Source organism: Podarcis bocagei (assembly GCF_964188305.1).
Source record: "Podarcis bocagei genome assembly, chromosome: 9".
Taxonomy (NCBI): Eukaryota; Metazoa; Chordata; class Lepidosauria; order Squamata; family Lacertidae; genus Podarcis; species Podarcis bocagei.
This window is the reverse complement of record NC_138134.1, coordinates 9,617,297-9,644,562: the sequence shown is the minus strand read 5'-3', so window position 1 is coordinate 9,644,562 and position 27,266 is coordinate 9,617,297. Positions and strand designations below refer to the sequence as shown.

At 43.3% G+C, this 27,266-nt stretch overlaps 1 protein-coding gene across 6 annotated transcripts in view; it reads right to left on the bottom strand.

Moving 5' to 3' along the window:
* The window catches only part of SLIT2 (slit guidance ligand 2), a 239,955-nt gene that overhangs the window by 68,179 nt on the left and 144,510 nt on the right, over positions 1-27,266 (bottom strand). For all 6 annotated transcript variants that reach the window (XM_081207584.1, XM_081207585.1, XM_081207586.1 and 3 more), the window contains exons 7-9: positions 23,023-23,094; positions 16,081-16,244; positions 12,669-12,807 (exon numbers count right to left, since the gene is read on the bottom strand). In XM_081207584.1, coding sequence (XP_081063710.1) covers positions 12,669-12,807; positions 16,081-16,244; positions 23,023-23,094 — 375 coding nt within the window. The remainder of the gene's footprint in view (positions 1-12,668; positions 12,808-16,080; positions 16,245-23,022; positions 23,095-27,266) is intronic.

Genomic DNA, 27,266 nt, shown 5'->3' with positions numbered 1-27,266 from the left:
TACTTTCCCAGATGCAAAATATCATCGATTCCTAGATGAGATGCAGAATGGTCTAAGTGCAAAATTGGAGCCGTGCTTGGAACAGTTTGCCTTTAAGAACATGGCAAATGTGCTTGTTTAGATGGAATCAATCTAAACAGTTCATGAACAGTTCATAAGGTAACTTCTAGCTACATAGCCAAAAATGTCCATCACCAGAGATGAAGGTGCATAATTCTTTGGCAAAGTTGGCTTTAGTTAATGGAGAATTCCTACCTGAAAGAGAATTTTTTTTCTTGAAAAAGGCTGGATTCTTCAACAAATGAAGAGTGTATTCCAAAAAATATTAAGATAATAATAGAAAAAGGTTTAGATACATTAGAAGCAGTAAACTAGCTAGGAAGACAGTTGGACCTTTGGGTGACATGGGAGTCAAAAGTCAGCTAAATATGGGAAAGGAGATTGCAGATGAACTGAATTAATTCATCACTTTTTCTCACTGAGGAAGATGTAGATCGCTGAGCTTGAACTTTCTCAGGAAAGGTGGGAGTTAGAGGTGAGCAATGAGGTCACCAAATTTGCTGATGACACCAAATTATTGAAAAGAACAAAAAGGAGATTTCAAGGAGTTCCAAAAGGATCTCTCCAAACTGGGGCAATGGTCATTCAAACGGAAAATAAAATTCAGTGCAAGCAAGTGCAAAGATGCACACTGTAGCAAAATGTTCTTTAACTTCATATATACATGTGGTCTGAACTGACGGTGGCTGACTCGAGATCTTTGAGTCACAGTGTACAGCTCAATGAAAATGTTGACCCAGTGTGTAGTGGCAGATGTGAAAAAAGCAACTTCCATATTAGGAATCTTTAGAAAAGGGATTGATAAGTGTCAGTATCTTAAAGCCCTTATGCAAATCTATGATGTGACTGAAGTTCAAAGGAAAAGGTTCAGAAAAGGAAACTCAAATGATGGTTGGGTTTTTCTTTATGGTGAAAAGTTACAAAATTCTGGGCTTTCTAAGTTTGAAAATTTTGCTAGTTTATGAACATGACAGGCGCAGAAAACATTGCACTGTGTAGCGAATGGGGTTTGAGAGATGTTTTCCCCCCTCTCAAAATCTAGAACCATAGGACATCCAATGAAGATGTAGGTTGGAAGATTCAAAACATTCAAATAGGAAGGACTTGACTGTTAAACTATGGAATTAGCTACAAAATGTAATGAGCATTATGCAGATTAATTGTGGGTGGGTGGGTGGGAGTAAATCCAGGTCTGATGCAATACATTTTGGCACCTGAGGCAAACCACAAAGTGTCCTTCCCTACCAGGGAAGAACTGAAATTGAAATACTTTATTGTCACTTGTACAACTTGTATACAGTGAGATTACACAAGCACCCCCCACTCAGCTCTCTTAGTCTTAATTCCCCTTATTTACTGACGCACACCCACCAAACCCGAAAGTCAGTTGCCCTGTTGTTATCTTTCTAGTCAGCAACCTAACAGTCCACAGACAGAAGCTGTTCTTTACCCTGTTGGTGCGACTAATTATGCTTCCAAATCTTCTGCCCGAGGGCAGGAGATCAAGAAAGTGCCAGCCAGGGTGTGAATCATCCCTGAGAATTTTCCTCACTCTCCTGAGGCAACGTTCTTCTGTGATGTCATCCAGCGGATTCAAGGGACAGCCCATAATATCTTGTGCTGTATTTATCACCCTCTGTAGGCACTTCCTATCCGTTGATGTCAAACCAGCGTACCACACCGTGGTGCAGTATGAAAGGGGTGAGTGAAGACCTATATCAGAAACAAGGGGGCAATAAAGATCTACACTGGAAACAAATGTGGTTGGAGACCAGAAGCACCTTGTATATGCCAAGAGGCTGGTGGATTCAGCCTCCAAAGACTGCACCACACTGGCAGCAACAGCAGCAACAGCAGGTGTTGCATTCCTTGGAGGCCGGATCTGCTGCTCCTATGGATTCCTCCATCCAAGGCATTTGTATCACCTTGCCTCATGGGTGAGCCAGCCCTGGGTAAGGTTATATAAGCCATGATGGCTATATTACAGAGAATGTTGAAGATCCACCACCTTACCCTGGCTTTTGACACTTGAGATGAATATTTTAGTGATTGTTAGCTGGTTTTAGCTGGTTTTAGCTGTTTTAGCTGTTTCTTAGCTGCTAGCTGTTTTTTGAATTATGGTGCTGGAGGAGACTCTTGAGAGTCCCATGGACTGCAAGAAGATCAAACCTCTCCATTCTGAAGGAAATCAGCCCTGAGTGCTCACTGGAAGGACAGATCCTGAAGCTGAGGCTCCAATACTTTGGCCACCTCATGAGAAGAGAAGACTCCCTGGAAAAGACCCTGATGTTGGGAAAGATGGAGGGCACAAGGAGAAGGGGACGACAGAGGATGAGATTGTTGGATAGTGTTCTTGCAGCTACCAGCATGAGTTTGACCAAACTGCGGGAGGCAGTGGAAGACAGAAGTGCCTGGCGTGCTCTGGTCCATGGGGTCACAAAGAGTTGGACACGACTAAATGACTAAACAACAACAACAGCTGTTTTAGACTGCTGTTAGTGTTGTGTTCTAACGTTGCAACCCGTCCTGGGACCTTATGCTGAAGGGTGGGTAATAAATAAATAAAGAACAAAATTGAATAGTATGCCTCTGAATACCAGTTGCTAGGGATCATCAGCAGGAAAATGCTACTGCATTCATCTCCCGCTTTGGGGCTTCGCAAAGGCATTTGGAAATCCATGGAGGGAACAGCATGCCAGACTAGATCTGATCCAGCAGAGATTCTTCTTATACTCTCATGAAATGTTTGTTTTTAATTTTATGTAAGCTGCCTTGAGCTGTGTAACGCCGTATAAAAAATGTTTTAAATTAAAAATATCTTAACAACTGTCTACACTTATATGGGGTATCGTTATTATTATTATTACAGCGTATATATGAAATCCTGTTCTGTTTAAAAGGCCCAAGTGTTACAAAATCAAATCAAATGAAAACCAGCGCAAAAGTAAAACCGAGTAATCCAAATGTAAGAGAAATGTAACTTAAAATAACCAGCAACAACAATGCAAACAATAAACCAGCTAGGTAACCCAGTGGAAAACGTTTAACAGACAAGCTTTAACTGGCAAAAAGACAAGGATTTTGTAAGGTGGTCTTTCCTAGGCAGGGAATCCCAAAGAGTTAAATCGCGCTTCCCCAAATTGATTCCTTCAGGCTGTTGTGGGACTACAACTCTCTTCACCTGCATCAAGATGGCCAATGGTCAGAGGTGATGGGTGTTGTAATGGACCATGGAGGGCTGTTCTGGACACAGAAATCCAGGGAGTGGGCGACCAGCCCTCTCAGACTGAAGAGAAGAAGCAATCCCTCAACTTCTTAATCCCAAAGCAATATGTTTTGACTGTACTAATCTGGTACCAGAGTCAAACGTAAACCAAGAAAGTGATTCAGAAAAATTGCTGGGCGGAAGGTATTACAGTGGTGCCTCGCAAGACGAAAAGAATCCGTTCTGTGATGGACCTACTAACCAAGTCCAAATGGTGGACTCCCCCATGTTTGGACAACTTTGACTTGGAACATACCAGAATTAGAACTTCAAAGGACAACAGAGTAAACAAAGCAGGAGTGACCCTTTACCAAATGGCCATTCGTTTGAATCTAGTATTCTTGAACGGCACCTTCCCCCCTGATATACCGGGGGAGTTCACTCACCTGGGACCAACATCTAACAGTGTTATCGATTACTTCTTGATCTCCGCAAATTTGGCCGTTAATGTACTTTCCTTCCAAGTTGAAAATCAACATTTCAGTGATCACCTCCCAGTAGTGACCACTTTGTCATTGTTCCGGCACCAGAAGGACTATAAACACTCAGTCCTTCTGGAAACCTCATCATCGGTCCAAATAAGAGGGATCAAATGGTCGGAGGCTGTGGCCCAAAAATACCAGGATTTTTTCCATAGGGAAATCACTGCCTATCTACCTCAAATAACTACTGATTTACAAGATTCCAATTCGGTTTTGAAACTTTTTAACCTTCTTACAACAAACCTTACCACTTTTTTTACATCACCTCCTCAAAAGGCGAAAGTGGCGCATTGCAGTGCTGGGGCCCCTTGGTTTAACACCTCTTGCAAACAAGCAAGATCCCTTCTTCGCTCCATCTATAATGAATACAAAAACTCTAATGCCCAAGCTCTACCATCCTCCTATTTACAAGCCAAAAGAGCATACAAACAGACTTTAAAGCTGGCCAAACGCGAGTGGCATCAAAAGCGTTGGCGAGCCTTGATAGCGGCCTCTAGATCCCGCAGACCACAGGAATTTTGGGCTCTGATAAACATAAGAGGAAGGAAGTACCCACTGACGATTACCCCTGCGCCCACATGGGAAAAATTCTTGAGTAAATATTTCTCCTTGGCAGAGGAATCCAACTCATCCACGGAATTCCGAGCCGACCATCTACCTTTGTGGCCCTCTACCGACCCAGACCTGATAATGGACTTGATATTAGATCTGAAAACGGGCAAAGCCCCCGGGCCGGATCTAGTCCCTGCTGAGGCTATTGTTGCGCAACCGAGGTGGTGGGCTGAAATTCTGGCCAAAGTCTTTGACGCAATTAATTCTACGGGGCTTATCCCTAGGTCATGGAAGGAGGCCGTGATCGTGCCAGTCCATAAAAAGGGTCCCCCTGCTGACCCGGAGAACTATCGGAACATCAGCCTTTTGTCTATCATCGGGAAAATCTATGCAAAATTTTTGCTGTCTAAGCTGTCTCATTGGGCAAACGACTCAAATCTGATTGGCCATGAGCAAGCGGGCTTTAGGAACAATTACTCGACCTCTGACCATATGGTAATTATGTATCATCTTGCCAGAAAATATTCTGCCCCAAGGCGGGGGCGCCTATGCGTCGCTTTCATAGACCTAAAGGCCGCCTTCGACAGTATCCCAAGAAACTGTCTATGGAAGAAACTAGAGAGATGGGGCATAGATAGAAGACTGTTATGGCTTATAACCCAATTACACCACGGGTCGTCGGCTAGAGTGAGACTCACACCTGCGGGAAACCTATCCAACGAGGTCCCAATAAATAGAGGTGTGCGCCAAGGCTGCATTTTGGCTCCACTCCTCTTCAACCTGTTTATTAGCGATATGAAGCTCTTTCTGAATGAGTCTCAAGCCAACATTCATGCCCCCCGCCTAGCCGATTTTCGCTGCCCTTTGCTCCTATACGCCGATGATGCAGCGATCCTTTCCTACTCTAGAGTCGGTTTATGCAGAGCTCTAAAGATTTTTGCGGCTTATTGCAAACTCAACCATCTGACAATTAATCATGGGAAATCTAAAGTCCTGGTCTTTACCAGGTCTCGGAAAACTTACAGCTGGAAGTTAGATGGAGTCCAATTAGAACAGGTTTTCAAATTTAAATACCTGGGAGTCTTTTTTCATTACAACCTAAGCTGGAAGCCACAGATACAGTATTTACTAAACAAAGGGAAAACAATACCTTACGCTCTACTCCAATTTTTTGCGGCTGACGGAGCCTCCCACATCCCCTCTGCATTGAAGGTATACCACGCAAAAGTGGTTTCCACCCTCTGCTATGCTGCCCCACTCTGGGCCCCTGGGTCCAATTTAACATCGCTGGAGACATTGCAGAACCAGTTTCTCCGTCGCCTCCTGAAACTCCCCATGTGTGTGAGCAACGCAGCCATACGTCTGGAGTTAAGGATTGCAACATTGGAGACTGTCATCTGGAAGCGAGTCCTTGGCTATTGGCTGTCCAGCTGGCATAGGCTTCCCGACCATTACCTTTTTCAGTGCCTCTGGCGGGACGAATTTGTTAATCCGTGGGTAGGAAAAATCCATGCCAAACTTCTGAGCATCGGAATTTCCCCAGCGGACTCCCTAAAGATGAACTTACGCTCAGCCAAAAGCCTTATTGAGCAAAGATTAGCAGACATTGAAAATCAACACAACCTCGCCGGGGGTGGGGGTGTCTGCTCCCCCAGGTATCACGGAATAACCCCACCACTTGACCTTCCACCATACATGTCATCTCTTTCATCAGTACCACACCGACTTGCATTTATTCGTGCAAGGTTCAATGTCCTTCCATCGAACCTGCTGAGCCACAGATTTTCCAAGGGTTTGGTGTCTCCGCTATGCGTGTGTGATGGGAAAACTGTTGAATCTCTTCCACATATAATGTTCAACTGTCCCCTACATAGCATAGCCAGGACTAAATTCCTGGGCCCTGCTCTACTGCGCTTGGTTAGCAGGCCTGTTGAGTCACACGCCGCACTGCTTTTGCAGGATACAGATCCTTCTGTTACTCTGCAGGTGGCGAGATTCCTGAATGCGGTTATCTCACACGGAAAAACCACCAAAAACAACAACAACATCAAAATCTAATCGGACAGTTATGATGTGCATGTCGGATCTCGTCTTCAGTTTTCCTTTTTCTGTGAACCGTCCCTTGGAGCTCTCCGGGCCACATCCTGTTATTTGGCTCTGCCCAATGACCCACCCTTGCATCGCAGTGTTCACCTTCTGTTGTCAGATATTTCGGTTTTTAAACCTTTGTGCTTTTTTATGTTTGTACATATTTTATGGGCTAATAGCCGTAAATAAATAAATGAATGAATGAATGAAATGTTCTGTGATTCTCTTCATCTAGCAGTTTTTTCGTCTTGCGAAGCAAGCCCATTGAAGGATTAGTGGATTAGCGCTATTAGCGCTATTAGCGGCTTTTAGCGGCTTATCTGCTGATTGGATCAGCTGATAAGTGGCTTAGCGGCTTAGAAAAAGGGGGGGAAGGGAAAAAAACAGCAGGAACTCGCAAGACATTGTCGTCTCGCGAAGCAAGCCCATAGGAAATTCGTTTTGCGAAGCACCTCCAAAACGGAAAACTCTTTCGTCTAGCGAGTTTTCCGTCTTGCGAGGCATTCGTCTTGCGGGGCACCACTGTATGCGCAATAGAATTTTCAAGTATTTTTTCCCTCACCATTGAGAACTTTCCTTTCTCAATAAAATAATATAGCTGCACATCTGTCAATGCAAGGTACAAAACCCAATAAAACAATGTTTGATCATGTGCTTCAAAGCAAATGTGGAGACTATCTACTTACAGGTATCCACATCACTTTGCTGCATTGTTATGCACTGAAGAAACAAGGAACGCTGGACTTCCTCTCCTTGACATCTAACTCTCCCCCACCCCCCAAAACTACTGAAAACCAAAAATGCTGGATTCATGGGCAAGGGACTCTGTGAGAAAAGTCAGGTTTTTCTTAGCAAATCCCTGGGTAATGGCACACTCAGGTTTCAAATACAACAGGAACCTCAACTCCACTTCTACACCTGGGAATACAAGACACCCCACTCAAGCAAGGAAGGGGGGGAGCGCGTTCTGCAAACATGACTCCTGAACATCCCATCCACTTCCACAGGAAAAACTGTGTTGGGCAAATATTCTACTCAACAGACACATGCGATCTCTATCTCTCTCTCTTGCAGAGTAACATTGTATATTCTGGAGAGAGGAGCAATAGCCCATGAACCCTCAAATGAAGGTAATTTCCCAACATGCACAGGTGAAGGCAATGGAGATCACAGCTACCATTCTTGGGAAACTAGGAGAACGCTTCAATCCCCCAGGAAATTCTATATAAGATCTCAAAGTAGCTGCCTTATTACAAAAGAATTTCAGAAATAGACTGGAAAGAGAAGTTGCTGAATTTCAACTTATCACCAAACTTTAAACCATGGAGAGACCTGGTCTGAACAGAGACATTGGATTCTTATCTCATTATACATGATAAAGCTATTTTTAGCCATCTCACCCCTTGCTTTTTCCTGTAAGACCAATTGCAGTTCTTAACAGTCGTTTACCACACTATCAGCCAATCACCCATTCCCACCACCCTTCTAAGTAATACCCCTCCCCACCCTCTCACTATATATAAAGGTCTGGTGATATATAAGTGCCGCGAAGAATTTGCGACAGACGCTGAAAATTGCACCTGTGCAGAAGCAATTTTTTTACATCTGGACATGCGCAGATGCAATTTCTGGTATCTGCGCATACACAGACGTGATTTCTGGCGCCTCTCGGCAAGTCCCTGCACCGCGCTGCGCTGGTTTAGCGCAGTGCACTGGGGACTCATTGAGCAGGCAGCTCGGTTCAGGGGGGGCCTCATGGGCCAGTAAAACGGTCTTCGTGGGCCGCATCCTGCCCTTGGGCTGCATGTTGCCTGCCCCTGTTCCAGAGAGACCTTTATTCCCAAGAAGTTATTGCATGTACTCAGGCTCTTCATCAGATGACCTCAGACTTGGGACCTGTTTGCCTCCATGTCAGCAGCCACATCCTGGATGCGAACGCCCAGCTACAGGGCCTTGTTGCAGGATCTTGGCTCCTCACTCCCTGTGGAACCTGACCCTGGGCTTGGCTTAAGACTGGGGCCTCCTGGTCATTCTCTGATGCAGACTCCAGCTGAGGGATGACACTAGTATACTCTTGGTTTCTACTATGCTACTGGAAGTGCAGACAAACTCAATTGCATCGCACTGAAGTAGCTTTGCTTTTTATATTCACAAGAAGAAATCAAACTTCCTTAACACAGAAAACAAATATAAGCAATATAATCACAGGTGGTATTATATATGGCAATAAAAATGCCTCACATCTTAGCATATTTCCCACCTGCTGTTAGCGTAAATGGCAAAAAACAGATGTCAGCAAACGAAATAGATCTTAGCAAAGGAAATCACTGTAGCTCCTGAATCTAAAACGTTATGACAGATACTGACACAATTTCTTACTATGCCTAATGACTGTCTTTTGACAAAGGAAGAGATCTCATGTTCTTCGTATGCTTTCCGAAGCCTTCAGGCTATTATATAAATCTACTCCAAAGCATTTGCATCAACTAAATATTGCTTATGATGTTACTTGTAAAATAATATCATGAATTTTCTACTTACATCCTCAAAGTGCTGTTCATAACTGCTGTTCTATATACTTCCCCCTTGACTGTTAAACAAGCCTGTCTGACAGTCTACTCAATATCTATGTTAGTGAATCTTTAAACATTGTTCTACAGCTTGACTAGTATTTAATATCTACACAAATTGTTCTATCAAGCAGTACCTCAAGGGACTGGTTGTTAATGACAAAAATGCCTCCAGTTGCATTTTATCAGCAAAAGCGATGAACACTGTCATCATGGAGTAACACAACAATAAATCATCTGTATTCAGAAGAAAGTTTTGCTCTAACGTGGAAGTTGCAGCTCATTTTCTGCCGCGTAGCCAGTGGATTTCTGTGACGTCTTTCAGGACTCTTGCTTTTGGATAACACATGTCAGAAACCATAAAGAAAGGGCAGGCTACAGCCTGAACTGACTGAACTTAACTGAGAAACCAATTGGAAATCAATGAGGAAAAGGGGTGGGGGAGGAAAATCTAGTAAGGGAACACCTTAGGCAGAACTGAAGGCCATATTCTGTTGCCACTGACCATAGTAAAACCTCTAAGCAGTTTACAAGAAGTATTAAAATTATAAATAAAAACAGTTAAAAACTATCAAAAACATTTAAAGGTAATAAAGATTAACAGTAAAATAAATTAAAACACCTCAACATATATGTGTCTGGATAGGCTCGCCTAAACAAATGCGTTTTAAACAGGCACTGAAAAGTATTCGGTGAAGTCGCTTGTCTGGTGTCAATAAGCAGTGAGTTACAAAGTTTAAGTGTTGCCTACACTTCATCAGCGCCACTACCCATCTCTTGGGCGGCTGACGAAAAAGACAATATTCAAAATACTATATATATATATATATATATATATATATATATATATATATATATATATATATATATTGCTTTCGTAGATTTTCACGGGTACAGGAATGCAGGTTTTGGTGTTTTCGGGTATCTTCCCGTGTAAGAGTTGGGGTGTCTAGGCGACGTTTCGACGAGGTCTCACTCGTCATCTTCAGGCTGGTGCTTTCGGCTTCTTGTTACTAGAACAGAGCAGGATCTCAGTGTTTGAGTTCCTATAAATACTGTTCCTATAAATACACCACACCCCCTCAACAGTATTTATAGGAACTCAAACACTGAGATCCTGCTCTGTTCTAGTAACAAGAAGCCGAAAGCACCAGCCTGAAGATGACGAGTGAGACCTCGTCGAAACGTCGCCTAGACACCCCAACTCTTACACGGGAAGATACCCGAAAACACCAAAACCTGCATATATATATATATATATATATATATATATATATATATATATATATATATAAACAATGAGAAATAGGAAAAAGCGTAAGTAGTTCACAGCTCAGATTAAAACCACACTAAGCCACAACTGCCCAAGATTAGTTCAAAGCACAATGGAAAATTATGGGTGAAGGAAAAAGCCATCACCTGGCACCAGAGAGACCATAAGAGAAGGTCTCAGGCTAACTTCTCCAGGGAGGTTGTTCCATGCCTCATCCAAAGTGGCCCTCACTCCGGAAACCCCCCCATCTACTTGGTGGGTAGGCTCAGAAGAAAGGTCCCCAAGGAAGATCTGGATAGGAATTTGTTGGGGATGGCATAAGGTAACCTGGTCCCAACGGATTTAAAGCTTAAAAACACACACTTTAAATTGGGTCCAAAATCAGATTAGGGTGCAGTGCGACTGATAACGCACTGGCATAATGTGACCAAAATGCTCATTTAATATTGCTGTGACACTATTTTGAACCAACTGCAGTCTCCAGACCATTTTTAAAGCCAGTCACCAATACGACACATTGAAACAGTCTACATGGGAGGTTACCAAAGCATGAGTAAATTGTGGCTAAGCTTGTCTTCTCCAGATACGGTTGTAGCATCAGCCAGAGAAGAAAAAGGCACTTCGAGCTACACAACAGACTGTGAGAATGTTGTATCCAAAAGCACCCTCCAAATTGCTAAACTGACCCTTTATGGGGAGTGAAGCCCCTTGTAGAAGAGGTTTCGTAACATCACCTGGATAGATAAACGAATCATTGTCTTATACCCTGCCATGTCTGACTTTGTCAAAACCCCAAAATCTGCTTTGGAGATGTGCACGTTTTCTCTGCACTCAGAGGAGGTTAACACCTCCTCGATCAGGCTTCCTCAAACTCAACCCTCCATATGTTTTTGGCCTACAACTCCCAGGATCCCTAGGTAGCAGGACTAGTGGTCAGGGATGATGGGAATTGTGGTCTCAAGACATCTGGAGGGCTGAATTTGAGGAAGCCTGTCCTAGATGCAGAAAACATGAGGGCTAGGTTTCTGATGTTGTCACTGCTGAAACTTCCAACACAATGCTAAATCCCAGTGCTCATGTTTAGACTTGGTGAGTCGCTGGGAAAGGCCACACCATGATGGTAACACTTTTATATCATGTGCGATTGTTAAACACATAGCACTGGTTAAAAACCCTCTAAGTTGATCTTAGACATCTTAATGGGATATGAGAGATGGATGAGATCCTAGAAACATAAAGGTAAAGGTAAAGGGACCCCTGACCATTAGGTCCAGTCGTGGCCAACTCTGGGGTTGCGGTGCTCATCTCGCTTTATTGGCCGAGGGAGCCGGCGTACAGCTTCCGGGTCATGTGGCCAGCAAGACTAAGCTGCTTCTGGCGAACCAGAGCAGCACACGGAAACACCGTTGACCTTCCCGCCAGAGTGGTACCTATTTATCTACTTGCACTTTGATGTGCTTTCAAACTGCTAGGTTGACAGGAGCAGGGACCGAGCAACAGGAGCTCACCCTGCCGCGGGGATTCAAACCACCGACCTTCTGATCGGCAAGTCCTAGGCTCTGTGGTTTAACCCTCAGCGCCACCCGCGTCCCTTCCTAGAAACATATTTAGAGCTAAATTGACAGGAACTGTTTCAATGTAAGGCATTTAGAAGTGTCAGCTGAAGGCTTGTGGTAGTGTGTAACTTTTGCTTAAAAGTGTTACCTAGAACAAGGCAGCTCAGTCAGTAGAGCATGAGACTCTTAATCTCAGTGTTGTGGGTTCAAGCCCCATGTTGGGGGGGGGGGATTTATGCATTTGGAGGGGGTTGGACTAGCTGACCCTCATGGTCCCTTCCAGCTCTATGATTCTATGGTTCTTGGGTTTGCACTCAGAAATTCAAGAAGCCACTAAGTGTCCGGAACACTCCATAGATATCTTCAAACAGAATCTGTTTGAGTACATAGTCAACTGTTTTATGGCTGTGGCCATCAGGACAAAGGTTTCCAAGCATTCATTTTCAGCACATAATTCTGAACTTATGGAGCACCCAAGGTGGCTGACGTCATATGGGAGAAAACTTCTAAATATTTCACATGTACTTATTTAAAATTATAGCCCTTCTCATGATGTCTGGGTCGATTGAAACTCAAAAACATTTACACAAACATCCATTTGAATCCATTTTTTGGGGGGAAATGTAGTCTGTGCTGCTATATTTAGCCCACAAAAACAAATACAAGATTATGTGAAATATCCATTCAGGAAACAATGCTATTATGAAGTTATATTTCTGTATGCCCCCATTTTAGCACAGTTCGAGCTTGTGATAAACAATTAAAAAACAAAACAAGAAACGAATTAAATTAGTAAAAGTAGGGGGAAATCACATTACGTACATTTCTGTGATGGTTTCTGGCAGATTAGTTGGGATCTCCGAAAGGCCCTTCCCTCGGCAGTCCACAATGTTGTTACTACAGGTACATGCAGAAGGACAGTGCAAGACGCTGCAGGAGGGAGCCATAAAAGACTGATGACCTGGAAACAGTAACAGATTGCTACTTCTAAAACTGCAAGAATGCTATTAATGAAACACCTAATTTACCCCCACTACACAAGACAGCGAAAAGCAACGCTTTTTCTAACCCTCCCCCCAATCTGCTCCAGAATACAGATTCCAAAGCTGCCTTAAAACGAAATATGCAGAAATAGATGCTTGGAAGACTTTCATATATTGTATGGCGGAAGCCTGGATTAAAGCACCCACATTCCCATTGCCCAGTGCCTAGAAAGCAGAGGTGCCAACTTGAAGGAAATATTGGGGGGTCCCAGGTAAGCCCCTCCCTGCACAATCAATCACAAGCACATACACAATTTGAATGGCAATGCCCATCAAATTGGGGGGGGGGGGCGGACAGACCATCAAATATTTTATTTGAGGGGCCAAATGGGCCTTAGCTGCTAGGACTGAGCTTCTAGAAAGGATAGGTCCAAGCAGCTCTCCACTTGCCCTGATCCTTTCCCAGGGGAAACCTGGCTGTACCTTAAGGCAAATAGAACACCCAATTGCCATTTGCTCCGACTGAGCACTAAGGAACAGTTTTCCCAGGAAGGAAAAGCAGCAGGACGAGAGGAAATGTGGGTAAGCTCAGAGATTCCACCATATCAACGTCTTCAGTCATAACATATAGCTTTCATAGGGAACCTTCTTCAGCCTTTTATGCTGACCAAATAATTTATAATTGCCAATGTGCAGTCTTTAACTTACCAACACTGATTAACACATATGCATATATTTGGCAGTCAGTTCATTCTTCAGTGGCACAAACAAGCAAAAATAAGTAAATAATTTGCTCCCTTGATTTAAAGCATTTACTGCTTGGTCAACGGCAGGGGTGACTTCTGTGGGCTTTGGTGTGCACTGACCCTCTGGGTTTTTTGGTTTTTTGTTTTACTTTCTGCATTTGGAGTCATTGGGCAAAAAAGCTTTTGGCATCACAGAATCATAGCAGGGGACTGAGTCAGCAGTAAATGAAGTATTTTTTTACAAATGTAAAGACATATCACAGCAAATGATGGCAGCAGTTAGTAAAAATAAATAAATAGAGGGCACAGTAAAGCTTTTAGCACAATTGTATCACAGTGGGAAACCCACATGAGCCGTATTTTTAAATACATTTTTTTTTAATGGGTGGAAATCTCTTGGGGGACCAATACACAGGTGAGCCACACCTGCTTTACAGAACGAAGATGACCACCTGTTGCCACTTTCAAGAATACTGAATTATCTCATTCTTTTTAAAATACTACTTGAGAAAATTTCTTCACTGCTAAAAGCCCCTCTTTTCAGTGACCTTTTTGGTAAGTAAAAGAGAAAATGGGCAGGTACAACTGTTGTATACACATTTAGAGGAAACGTGATGAAGCAATGCTGACTAATGATTTAATCTTTCATTAAAAGATTGGTTTTATTTAAATGAACTTGCCTTCTTCCTCATCTAGGGGGTATGAACAGAGGAAAAATAGAGACAATTGTTAGTGGTATATCATTAGTTATTTTAATATGTCATTACAAGCAATCGAAAAAGCCACAGACATGGTAAAATGTACAGAACGAATTCTGTTTCCCAAACCCTTGGGTTTTCAATTCTTAAGAGGATTTAAGGCTGTAAAAATGGCAAGAGCATAAATGAGAAGTACACTTCGAATACGCTACTTATTTTATGTTAAAAACCTCTCTGGATTTAATATCCTGGACCTACACTTTTCACTCATCCTCATAACTATGACACTAGATGTGTAACCTGAGACACTCTAGGTTGACTCTAATCATAGCAAAGGTGCAGTTCTTGTGTGAGTGATTCCCACAGGACTCAGAAGAAGCCAGCTTCAACCCATCCCACACCTATGCACATGCAGGGTACAACTGCTTGATAAGGGAAATATTTAGCCTTTTTCTACCTCCAATAACTTGAGGGACACGGGTGGCGCTGTGGTCTAAACCACTGAGCCTTGGGCTTGCTGATCAAAAGGTCAGCAGTTCGAATCCCTGTGACGGGGTGAGCTCCCAGGGTGAGCTCGGTCCCAGCTCTTGCCAACCTAGCAGTTTGAAAGCACGCCCAAAAGTGCAAGTAGATTAATACGTACTGCTCCAGTGGGAAGGTAAACGGTGATTCTGTGTGCTGCTCTGGTGTCGGTGTTCTGTTGTGCCAGAAGCGGCATAGTCATGCTGGCCACATGACCTGGAAAAACTGCCTGACGAGCGGACAAATGCCAGCTCCCTCGGTCTGTAAAGCGAGGTAAGCGCCGCAACCCCAGAGTCATTTGTGACAGAACTTAACTGTCAGGGGTCCCTTTACCTTTACCTTTTACCTCCAGTAAAGGGGGGGAAAGGTAAAGGACCCCTGGACAGTTAAGTCTAGTCAAAGGTGACTATGGGGTTGTGGCGCTCATCTTGCTTTCAGGCCAAGGGAGCCGGCCACAGACAGCTTTCCAGGTCATGTGGCCAGCATGACTAAACTGTTTCTGGTGCAACAGAACACCATGACGGAAATCAGAGCGCGCGGAAACACTGTTTACCTTCCTGCCACAGTGGTACCTATTTATCTACTTGCACTGGCATTATTTTGAACTGCTAGGTTGGCAGAAGCTGGGACAGAGCAACAGGAGCTCAGCCTGTTGTGTGGATTCGAACCGCCGGCCTTCCAATCAGCAAGTCCAAGAGGCTCAGTGGTTTAGACCACAGTGCCACCCGCGTCCCCCTACCTCCAGTATCCCCAGCTAGCCCTCCCTCTTTTCCAGTACAAGGTGTTCATGGTTCTGGAGAGTGTGAAATCTGCTTCAGGCATATGGGGATGACTAGATGAGGATACAGTTGAAGAGGAAGAAGAGAAGAGTTTGGATTTGATATCCCGCTTTATCACTACCCGAAGGAGTCTCCAAGTGGCTAACATTCTCCTTTTCCTTCCTCCTCCACAACAAACACTCTGTGAGGTGAGTGGGGCTGAGAGACTTCAAAGAAGCGTGACTGGCCCAAGGTCACCCAGCAGCTGCAGGTGGAGGAGCGGAGATGCAAACCCGGTTCACCAGATTATGAGTCTAGCCTCCCAGGCTCCCAACTTTGAGCTGAGCTGCCTGCATCTATATAGCCAAGGGAAGGGGTTGAGATATATGCAGCCTGATTTTAAGTAGACTGAACGCACTATGTTTTGTGCACAGTTAGTGAAGCTTGTGTTACCAATGCCTTCTTTCAGGCTGTATTGTCATGCATTACACATTAAGGTACTGCTGTAATAATATTGAGAGTCTTACCGCTGCAGACGAATTCCCGTTTTTGAACCTCAGCTACATTGTGACCCCTTAAATGTGAGGGGCCCATGCACTGAGTGTATAGTCCAACCCGAGGTCGCTGGCGTAGCCAATCGGAGAGCCAAGCTAGATGGCAATCACAGTAAAGGTTGTTGGAGTGTAGTCGGCTGGATATGAAACACAGCAAAATAGAACCAAAAAGTACATAAAGGCAATATAGTCTAGTAAGTACAAAGCAAACGATGAAACATGATTAAAGTCTACAGTTGCAACATTATGCACTTAGTCTAGAAGACCTGTTTATGGTGCATTCATGCCAATCTCCCCCCACAAGTTTCTAGAGAGGTTATAATGTGTTAACTGCTTGCTGAGCATTCACTTCCAATTGGTTTATATGAGGTTATTAGGGGCTGCTGCCCCTGCTTGAGTTGCTCAGTAACCACACCTGCTACCAAGCTCCCACTCCTCCACAGTTCCTTCAACACCCCCATCCCCACCTACCGTATTTTTCGCTCTATAAGACGCACGTTTTCCCTCCTAAAAAGTAAGGGGAAATGTTTGTGCATCTTATGGAGCGAATGCAGGCTGCGCAGCTGAGCTCCCTCTCGCTATTCTAGCTTCTGGCTTAGCCGCACTCTGTCCCTTCCACCACCTCCTGCAAAAGTCAGCAAGAGCCGTGCTCCCTTTCAAGAGCCACGCGGAGTGTGTGTGCGGCTCTTGGGGGCTTTTCCCCGAGGAGGGAGAAGGGAACCCATCAGTGACGGGCTGCCCTTCTCCCTCCTCAGGGAAAAGCCTGCAAGCACCGCACACACACTCCACGCAGCTCGTGAAAGGGAGCGATGAGCAGAGCCTGGGATGCATACAGGCTCTGCTCAGCACTCCCTTTAAATAATATTTTTTTTCTTGCATCCCCCCTCTAAAAACTAGGTGCGCCTTATGGTGCGAAAAATATGGTATGCACCATTCCTACTTTGCTGCCAATCCTCATCCCCCAGAGTTTGCCCCAAACTGCCCCTTTCCCCACAGTTTGCTAAAAACTCTTCCTGCCCCATCTTCTCATGATTATGACATCATTGATCTATTGTCCCCACTACAACTAATAAGACCACTGCTATTGAGCTGACACTCAACACTCTTTCCTCGCTGCCTTGATTGTGGCTACATATGTAGCTCAGTTGATAGAGCATGGGACTCTTAACCTCAGGGTTGCTGAGTTCAAGTCCCATGTTGGGCAAAGGATTCCTGCAGGGAGTTGGACTAGATGACCCTCGTAGTCCATTCCAACGTGACAATGATAGGTCTGCTATCACTTTTGAGGCCCCGCTCTTTACCACTATAGGGAAATGAAAGATGGGAACTCTGTACTGGGTTCTCACTGCCTCTCTTGACAGATGTCAACCTTTCTGTGCCTGCAAAATCTGACTGAGACACAGTAGGCCTTTAAGAATGCTGCAGCCTTTAGGTCTGTGAAAGATTGGAAGGAGGCACTGAGAAACTTTTACCTATGGATCCTAGGAATATGTGGGTAGCTTGTGGGTAGGAGAAGATAGGTAAATGCCATCCAAGGTTTTTAGACTGAAAAATGGAGAAACCATGGACCAAGAATAATGTGATGTATATATCTGGGGTGTTCCTAATATTACCAGACCACCAACAAATATTCCTACTACCTACTCTAGCAGATCCCTTTCCCTGTATCTTAGAGCAATCCTTCTATACTGATCTCAAACCTTGGTCTTTCCTGTACTGTAAGACTACCTATTGATTAGGGAACTGATGTTCCATGCTAAAACCTGAGTTTTAAGAACAATCTCTAATGAACATTTTGAGGTATTATTAGCCACCAGCGTTACTGCTTGCAGAAATCCTTTCGTTAGCACATTTCCTGCTGAATCGTCTCTTCCATCTCTTTTGGTTTAATTACAGTAGAGGGGATTAGGTGCATTGGCACCTAGAGACCCATGCTCAAAACAATGCTTAATATTAAGATACCAAACCCGTAAGTGTTTTCATCTTGGCATGTTGGCTCTATTTGGGGAAATGAAGTATTGGATTGTGAAGTTGATCATAGCAGCAGTGCAGTTAATTAAAGGCTGGAGGGAGTAAAAGGAGCCAGGGAAGGATTTGAGCTTTTCAGCTGTTGGTGGAAAGATGTTGCATTTATAGCAGGGGGTTAAGGTTGATAGTTTGACTAAACTGCAGGAGGCAGTGGAAGACAGGAGTGCCTGGCGTGCTCTGGTCCATGGGGTCACAAAGAGTTGGACATGACTAAACAACTAAACAACAACAAGAAGGTTGATAGCATAGGTTAAGGTTGTCCAGTAAAAAAAGAAGACAGGGTCCTGAACTGTTAAGAGTTGTTTATTTATTCCTAAGGTTGGTGACTGGGTGTGGCAGCCAGGACCATATAACATCAGTCTTAAAGGATCTACATTGGCTCCCAGTATGTTTCTGAGCACAATTGAAAGTGTTGGTGCTGGCCTTTAAGGACCTAAACAGCTTTGGGCCTGCATCTCCACCCCCATCATTCAACCTGGATGCTGAGATCCAGCTCCATCTGACAGTTCTTCTCATATGTTACAACTGAATGTGGCATTGTATTTTTTAATAGTGGTGTTTTGCCCCTGTCTTATTTTTTTACTTTCATATTTATTTTTATTTGCCATACCCATCATTTTTATTGTATTACGGAGGAGGAGGAGGGAGGTTACAGGAAACTAGGCAGAGCGCCTTGCGGTCAAGCCCACCCTGTGGAGCACCTTCCCATCAGATGTCAAGTGAATAAACAACCATCTGACTTTGAAAAGACACCTGAAGGCAGCCCTATTTAGGTAAGTTTTTACTGTTTGATGTCTCACTGTGTTTTAATTTGTTGGAAACCATAAATAGTGACTGGGGAAACCCAGTCACATCGGCAGCATATAAATAATAATAACAATAGGTTTCCAGCTACGTCACGACTTCAATGGTGGTAGCTCCTTACTACCCTCCATGGGCAGTGAGGAGGTTCAGGCAGGGGAAAGCCAGGCTTTGTGAGGCAAAAATACTGGAAATGTTCCCCAGTGGGGTCTGGGGAGCTCACTGCATCCCTCAGTGCCACTGAAGCCCGTGTCTGCCAACTTGAAAGGCAGAGTGGGTGCAACTGGGAGTGTGTCCCTGTCATAGATGAGCCTCTGTTTCTGGCATGATTTGTGATTGGTTCCTCCATAATTCGGACAATTGGCACAAATCAAGAGGTGTTTCTGGACCAACATGTGTTAATGGGCTGCAATCAGTCAGCTGCCGAAAGGACTGGGCTTGGCTCTTTGAAGGTATCTGAATGTTTTCTTTGAAACTTGACAATCCTTACAACAGCCAGGAAAGGGAAGACAAGGTCTTTGCACAGTCTTATGCTTTCAAATGGTCCTTTTTTTCTGCATAATGAAAAGGACGTGTGTAGCCACTGCTATGTTATTCTGTTTGTTACTTCGGAAAAGAGGGGGGAGGCTTTTGATTTATGCTCAACAAATAATTTAACAAGGTTTTATTATGCCTTCCCCGCTCAACCAAAGCTGCATGGACTTCATTTAAAATTATTCCTGGACTGGACTAGGAGTGCTGTTGGAAGAATGCAGTGAAAAAAGAATGAACTGCTGCTGAACAGATCTGGCAAAGAGGCTGAATTTGAAAAAAGATTTTGTTTTTAGCTGTGTGCCGAGGAAGAACTCCAGAACAGAATTTTAATGGGGGAGTTTGGATATGCATTCCGTGAGTTATTTATGGTGTTAGCTTATATGCTAGTTGGTAAACAGCAGAAGGAATGGAATGTGACCTTGTACCATCCAGATAAACACTGCAGAGAGCTGAACAGTGGAAGATAGTAATTAACTCTCCCAGTACACCAGGTCTGGAACAACAATGTATATGAAGGACTACACACATAAAATTGATTACTTATTTATAAGATGTAACGGAGGTGCTGTTTGTAAGTTGAAAAAAGCAGTCAGCTGAAAGAATGGTTTAATGGCAAGTGAAGGATGTCAACTGGACTCTAAATAAGAAATAATATGGCAAATTATGATGATCATACGTTTGGAACAGGAGCGGGAAGCCTGATTTTAAGACATTGTATTAAATTAATTTCATTTGGTTTGATCTGTAATAATTTGTAAAATTAATAAAAATAATTCAAAATAAATACATACATAATTTTTTATTATGCTTGGCTGAAACAGATCCTTCAGTTGGTGCATGTGTATGAGAGAGAATTGGCATAAAGAAAATGGATCGGGGTTGAACTCCTCCTTTCTCGGTGCTACATGCCTTCATATGGCCATTTTTAAAACAACAGGAGACCCATTTGAAAATCTCCCCTAGTTTTAGAAGCCCCCCCCCCCATTGATCAGTAGGCTTGTCAGGTTGCAGGATCTCAGCTGAAGTTGTGGCATTTTAGCCCCTTCTCAGATAGAGGAAACATAGCCAAGTGTACAGGTTACATTGCTTGAGAGGTTTTGCTGTTTGCTCCATCGTGGGGCTACCTTTGAAGGTGACCCGGAAACTGCAATTAATCCAGAATGCGACAGCTAGACTGGTGACTGGGAGTGGCCGCCGGGACCACATAACACCGGTTCTGAGAGATCTGCATTGGCTCCCAGTATGTTTCCGAGCACGATTCAAAGTGTTGGTGCTGACCTTTAAAGCCCTAAACGGCCTCGGCCCAGTATACCTGAAGGAGAGTCTCCACCCCCATCGTTCAGCCCAGACACTGAGATCCAGTGCCGAGAGTCTTCTGGCGGTTCCCTCATTGCGAGAAGTGAGGCTACAGGGAACCAGGCAGAGGGCCTTCTCGGTAGTGGCACCCACCCTGTGGAACGCCCTCCCATCAGATGTCAAAGAGATAAACAACTACCTGACATTCAGAAGACATCTTAAGGCAGCCCTGTTCAGGGAAGTTTTTAATATTTAATGCTGTACTGTTTTTAACACTTGATTGGGAGCCACCCAGAGTGGCTGGGGAAACTCAGCCAAATGGGCGGGGTATAAATAAATTATAAATTATAAATTATTATTATTATTATTATTATTATTATTATTATTATTATTATTATTATTATTATCATCATCATCATCATCATCATCATCATCATCAATCTCTATTGGATTCCATCCTGAGCCACCTAGCAAAGCCACACTCAAGGGAATTAATAACCCCTATTAGGCATGGCTGGTTGTTTAAGGAATGGGGAAAGGGCTGCTGCAGCCGCAACTACTACAGCTCTGAGGAGGCAAAAGCTTCTCAAATTCTGGGCCACACTTTGTGCAGCTTGTTTTTTTCCATATAGGCAGTGGCGTAGCATGGGGGGTGCAGGGGGGCCCGGCCGCACCAGGCACAACATCTGGGGGTTAGGGTTAGGGGGCGCAAATCCACGGGTTAGGGGGCGCAAATCCACGGGTTAGGAGGCGCAAATCCACGGGTTAGGGGGCGCAATTTACTTGCCTTGCCCCGGGTGCTGACAACCCATGCTACGCCACTGCATATAGGGAAGAGAAGGTTTCATCAAATGCTTGAATTGTGGTGCCATGAGGAGGATAAACATCCGGGGCTCAGTCCTGATTTAAATGCATATGAGAATGAGCTTCATATGCAGTTTTACTTATCTACTGTTGATAACATATCAAACACTGGTGTTATTTTTTTAAAAAAATCAGCACTAACTAGAATTTGTTCAATTATTTTTCTTAATAGCCTTATGCATATTTTACATGAAAGACCCATCATTAAATATTGGGTTCTTGAAGCAACTGCTGCCACAACCTTAATTATTGCACTATTGGAACATGTATTATTTATATTTTTTAAAAAAAATCTGGGAGAGCCATTTTAATTGAATTAGGCCTGCTAGCATTACTGCAATAAAACCTTAAAGATTTCACATTTATCATATCTGACAGCCAATCACAGATTCTACTGTGATCTTAAGTGAAACCTGACCAGTTCCTCAAAATACCTCTCAGGTTTTGTTCCAGAGAAGCTATTTTTAAATACATTTTGCCTATTTAAAATTTCAATCTATCGCACCTTCAAATGTTTTCTTCACAAGGAAACAGGTGAAGAAATTGTGCTCTCTGAAAATTCTACCGGTCTAAGAGTCTTAAATAGCTATAGCTTAGCCAATCATCAGCCTGCTCAAGACACAAGACAGGTATAACACATATGGGTCCAAAAAATTAAAAGCAATTTTTGTGGCATGGTCATGCCCTGCATTTCTGATCTATTACGGGGTGTGATCTGCCATCCACCTTCTCAGCTTTCAAATATTATCAAGCCTTACTTGAAAGCACATTTTGCTGCAATTGCACTGTTATTTACAAACTGCACCAGTCTGTACATAACCCAACACTTAGGTAAAGGTACAGGTACCCCTGCCCGTACGGGCCAGTCTTGCCAGACTCTAGGGTTGTGCGCTCATCTCACTCTATAGGCCGGGAGCCAGCACTGTCCGCAGACACTTCCGGGTCACGTGACCAGCGTGACAAGCTGCATCTGGCGAGCCAGCGCAGCACACGGAACGCCGTTTACCTTCCCGCTGGTAAGCGGTCCCTATTTATCTACTTGCACCCGGGGGTGCTTTCGAACTGCTAGGTTGGCAGGCGCTGGGACCGAATGACGGGAGCGCACCCCGCCGCGGGGATTCAAACTGCCGACCATGCGATCGGCAAGTCCTAGGCGCTGAGGTTTTACCCACAGCGCCACCCACGTCCCTACAAACCCAACACTTACACTACGGCAAAGGCGGAAAGGCTTGCTTGCGCAAAGGGAAATATTCAGGTCAGTAAGTCACACCTTCAGGGTAGCACTAAATGGTCAAACCTCTAAAACATAGTTCCTAACACTGGTTATTGTGAAAAACTAATAATAGGAATTACATTTTATCACATTTTAAGTAAAACACGTTAACTACTTACAAGGTTCTGAGTTTGGGCATATGGTTGAAGCTTGCCACTGAGAGTCGTGTGATGTTGTTATTGTTGAGAGTGCTGTAAAACATTAAGGACAGGTACACATTTTCACATGACACAACAATTCTACGAATATTTGAAGAAACATCTGAAACAGACTGACTTCTAAAAAATATAGTGGTGGTCAGAAGTCTCACCGCGGCTATCGTTTCCAGCAGTCTTCGAAGGCAGCCTTGCATAGGTAACATTACAGCAGTTCAATCAAGGTTTACTAAGACATTAGCCACCACTGCCAAGTCTCTAATTTTCTTAAACTTAAAAAGTTAAATTATGTTTTTGACATTCAATACTAAGTACGTCTCCATTATTGTATCAACAGGTGCTAAAGAGACTTCGCTTATGCATACCAACACTAACCTTAAACAGACATGGAGATATATTACTGTGCTTAGGATTTAACTATGTTTAGGATCGGGATGAAAACTCTGATCATGACAAACTTCTCATGGCTGATGCTATTTTGAGATGGAAATGCTCATCGGATGTAAAAGAGGAAAACTGAAATTTGTACTCAATACAATATTAGCACTAAGCAAATGTATTTGAAAGTAAGTTAAATCAATTGCCCTGATCCAGTTAAGAAGATCTTGACACATAAATATGGTTATGAATGTGTATGAGTAAGTTTGCATGTGCAAGACATTTGGTGGATTGGGACAGTGCCTAAATAGTTAACATTCAGTAAAAATGATAAGGGAACATGAACAACTAAGTGCTGAGTTGCATGATCTGCCTTTAGTTAGTTTTTTAAAAATATATTTTTCAAGCACCCTCATCCTACAGGAGTTCTGCTGGCCTCACCAGTTGCTGGAAAAAAGCATCTGTTGAAAAAAAGCCCAATGTAAGCAAGAGAAATAATCCTTTCCCCTATGGAAAAGAGGGGAAGAGGAAATGAAAGGTACCGTAGTTTCTCTTCCTTCTGCAGCTTTGGCAGAAGCTGCCAGCAGCATCCAGGAGCTGCCAGAACATCCTACAAAAAAGCTCAGCATGAACAAGAGAATAGGTCAGTGACCTAGCACTAGTTAGCCAAGTCAAAATTCATAAACACCTGCATAAATCTATTATGCTATGCGCCAACAAAGGAGGATGCTATAAGAACAGTGTGCGGCAGGTGTATGTTTCCTAAACCTAAAATAATGCATTTTTCTATATATAGCTTTTCATATCACTCCGAAGGAAGCTGTAATCTGAAAAGCTTATTTATTTATAATACTGTAAAATGGCAGTTGTGAACGCAGGCCGGGGCAGAAAGATGGCTACCCCAAAGGTGAGCAGAATCACAACAGAGCAAGATATCCATTATTTGAACTATGAGATACTAACACTGCATTTCCAAAGCATGGACTTTAAGATTATCACAAGTGACTGGTGCCTTCAGGGAGAGTAATATGGTTTTCTTGGGGGAAAGATGCAATATGGTTTGGATCCAGTGGAGCTGGTCCTACCATGTGGCAGCATGCAGTGACCTGCTTCTGGAGATAAAGTCAGGAAGTGTTGTCAGAATAGTGCAGTTTTGGTCCTAGGGTGGGATTTTTGTATGTTTGTAAGGGAAAGGGACTTAGGCTCTGCTTCCGGTAGAGAGAGGTATTGGGCTGACACTCTCTTCCTGCAACTAAGAAAGCTTTGATGGAGGAAATGTCTTTGGATCCAACCCTAGGCAACTGAAAAATGAAATTAATAATAACTACAATACTAAATAATAATAATTTCAAAAGGAAGTACATTTAACAACAACAACAACATCAACAACAACAGCTTCACATGCTATTAAAAGTGTCAGAATTGTTTACTTTTTTTTTTAATAGGGGGAAAGCCAAGTAAGGCCTGAGCATCTTCAATGGATAAGGAACGCAGACTGACCATTGTGGGGAACAGAAAACTGTAAGTAGGGAAGGAGGAAATTAAACTGAGTATCTGGGAAGAAGACATAGCTAACCGGGATCACTCTGCTCTGAAGTGTTCTGCGGCAGGTTCTACTCGTAATATTAATAACACCAAAACAGACAGACACCTGCAATCTTAACTCAATAACATGGAGGGTGTTTTTGTCAACTAATATCAAATGCCTATGAACATGGCTTAAGTGAAAGATGACAGGGTTTATGCCATTGTCAAGACATTTGTGAAACAACTCTTGTCATTATAAGGGTGTGGAGAACTGCTTCAAAATATTGAGTTTGCACTTATCAGTGTCACCAGTCTAATGAAAACCGCCCTGCAAGTCTGTGAAAATCCAAACTCTTATTATTTCCTTACTGTGTACAAAAAAATAAATAAATGCATTCTTAGTAAAAAGGAACAAACTGATCCTGACACGCTTAAGAATCATTTAATAGCTCCATGGATGGAACAGTGTTCTGATGTACCTTTCAATTAATTTTAGCGCTGATTGTTCTACAAATTGTTGGCACAATAGGCTGGATGCTATCCTGTATCTGCCAAAATATTTCTAGCTGCTATGTGCATCCTGAGTAATGCAACAAACCCGTATGAAGCCAATAAGCAAATAACGATATATGAAAAAGCATGCAAATTTGCTATCAAAACAGGTGTGCACTTGTAAGACCTACAGGGATTTGTGTTGCAAAACTAGTCTTGTTGAAGTCTATGGTATTCTCCAGAACAAGAAGTTATTTCATGGGTCCATGGAGCAGCTGCCAGAACACATGACATCAATGACCTATGACATTTCACAGTAGGTTCATCTCCACCTCCAACCTCCCGACGTCACAAAATGTTCCTGTAATCTGTTTGCTCTTTCTTCTTTCCTGGGTTCAAGTAACCCCACAGTTATCAGTACAGAAAAATGTTTCCCTTTCCTTTTTTCTTTTGCAATTTGGCTGCTGAATTTGACCACATTGTGACAGTTCCCAGAGCCATTGTTTTCCTCTGCCATTTCCATACTATTTGACTGATCCCCATTCACACACACACCGCCAGCAGCAGGGGGAAATTAAAAACAGAAGGTTGTGATTTCAAAACCACAATAGCAGGCAGAGGACGAATTCAGTGGCTGAAGTACTACTTAAAACCCTTCCAAGTGTTCTTTTTGAATGGTCTGAATTTCAATTTGGCTGTTTTAATAAGACATAAACTGCATTACCATTCACCAGTGGCGTAGTGTGGGGGGTGCAGGGGGGGCCGGCTGCACCGGGCGCAACATCTGGGGGTTTGGGTTAGGGGGCGCAAATCCACGGGTTAGGGGGTGCAAATTACTTGCCTTGCCCCGGGTGCTGAAAACCCACGCTACGCCACTGCCATTCACAAGAAGAATTTCCTCCTTCCTCACATCTTTTTGTTGTTATTAGAAATATACCAAGTCTACGGTTAAAACTTTGAGGAAAACCTGTCCGTAAAGCGCATATATATATATATATATATATATATATATATATATATATATATATATATGCAGGTTTTGGTGTCTTCGGGTGTCTTCCCGTGTAAGAGTTGGGGTCTTTTGGTGTCTTCGGGTGTCTTCCCGTGTAAGAGTTGGGGTGTCTAGGCGACGTTTCGACGAGGTCTCACTCGTCATCTTCAGGCTGGTGCTTTCGGCTTCTTGTTACTGGAACTTCTTGTTCTCTGTTCCAGTAACAAGAAGCCGAAAGCACCAGCCTGAAGATGACGAGTGAGACCTCGTCGAAACGTCGCCTAGACACCCCAACTCTTACACGGGAAGACACCCGAAGACACCAAAACCTGCATTCCTGTACCCGTGAAAATCTACGAAAGCATATATATATATATATATATATATACGCACAAGCCTGCTACACATACATATATATAATGCATTCCATGAACTTTGCTCTGTTCAAAGCAACAATGTGATTAGTCAAATAGAAAACATAAGTGGTTAACTTCAAGCTGTTAACAGATTTAAGAATTTGGTCCTTCGCTTCCGCTCATCCCGCACACACATTATTAAACGTTAATATACGCAATTTCAAAAGTAACAAAATCTACAGCATATTAGAACATGTTTTTTTAATGAATTTTCTTAATTGTTCTTTGCTATGTAGATAGCCATGCCCAGCTACCAGTCATGCGTAGCTGTTCCTATAACGATGTGCACATTTAGGCTCATTACCTTCTTATGGGATGCCATACTGTTTTATGGTGAACTGATCCAGCAACAAACAGAGCTTTTGCCACAAATGGGCATGTGTATGGATAGTATCCAATTAAGA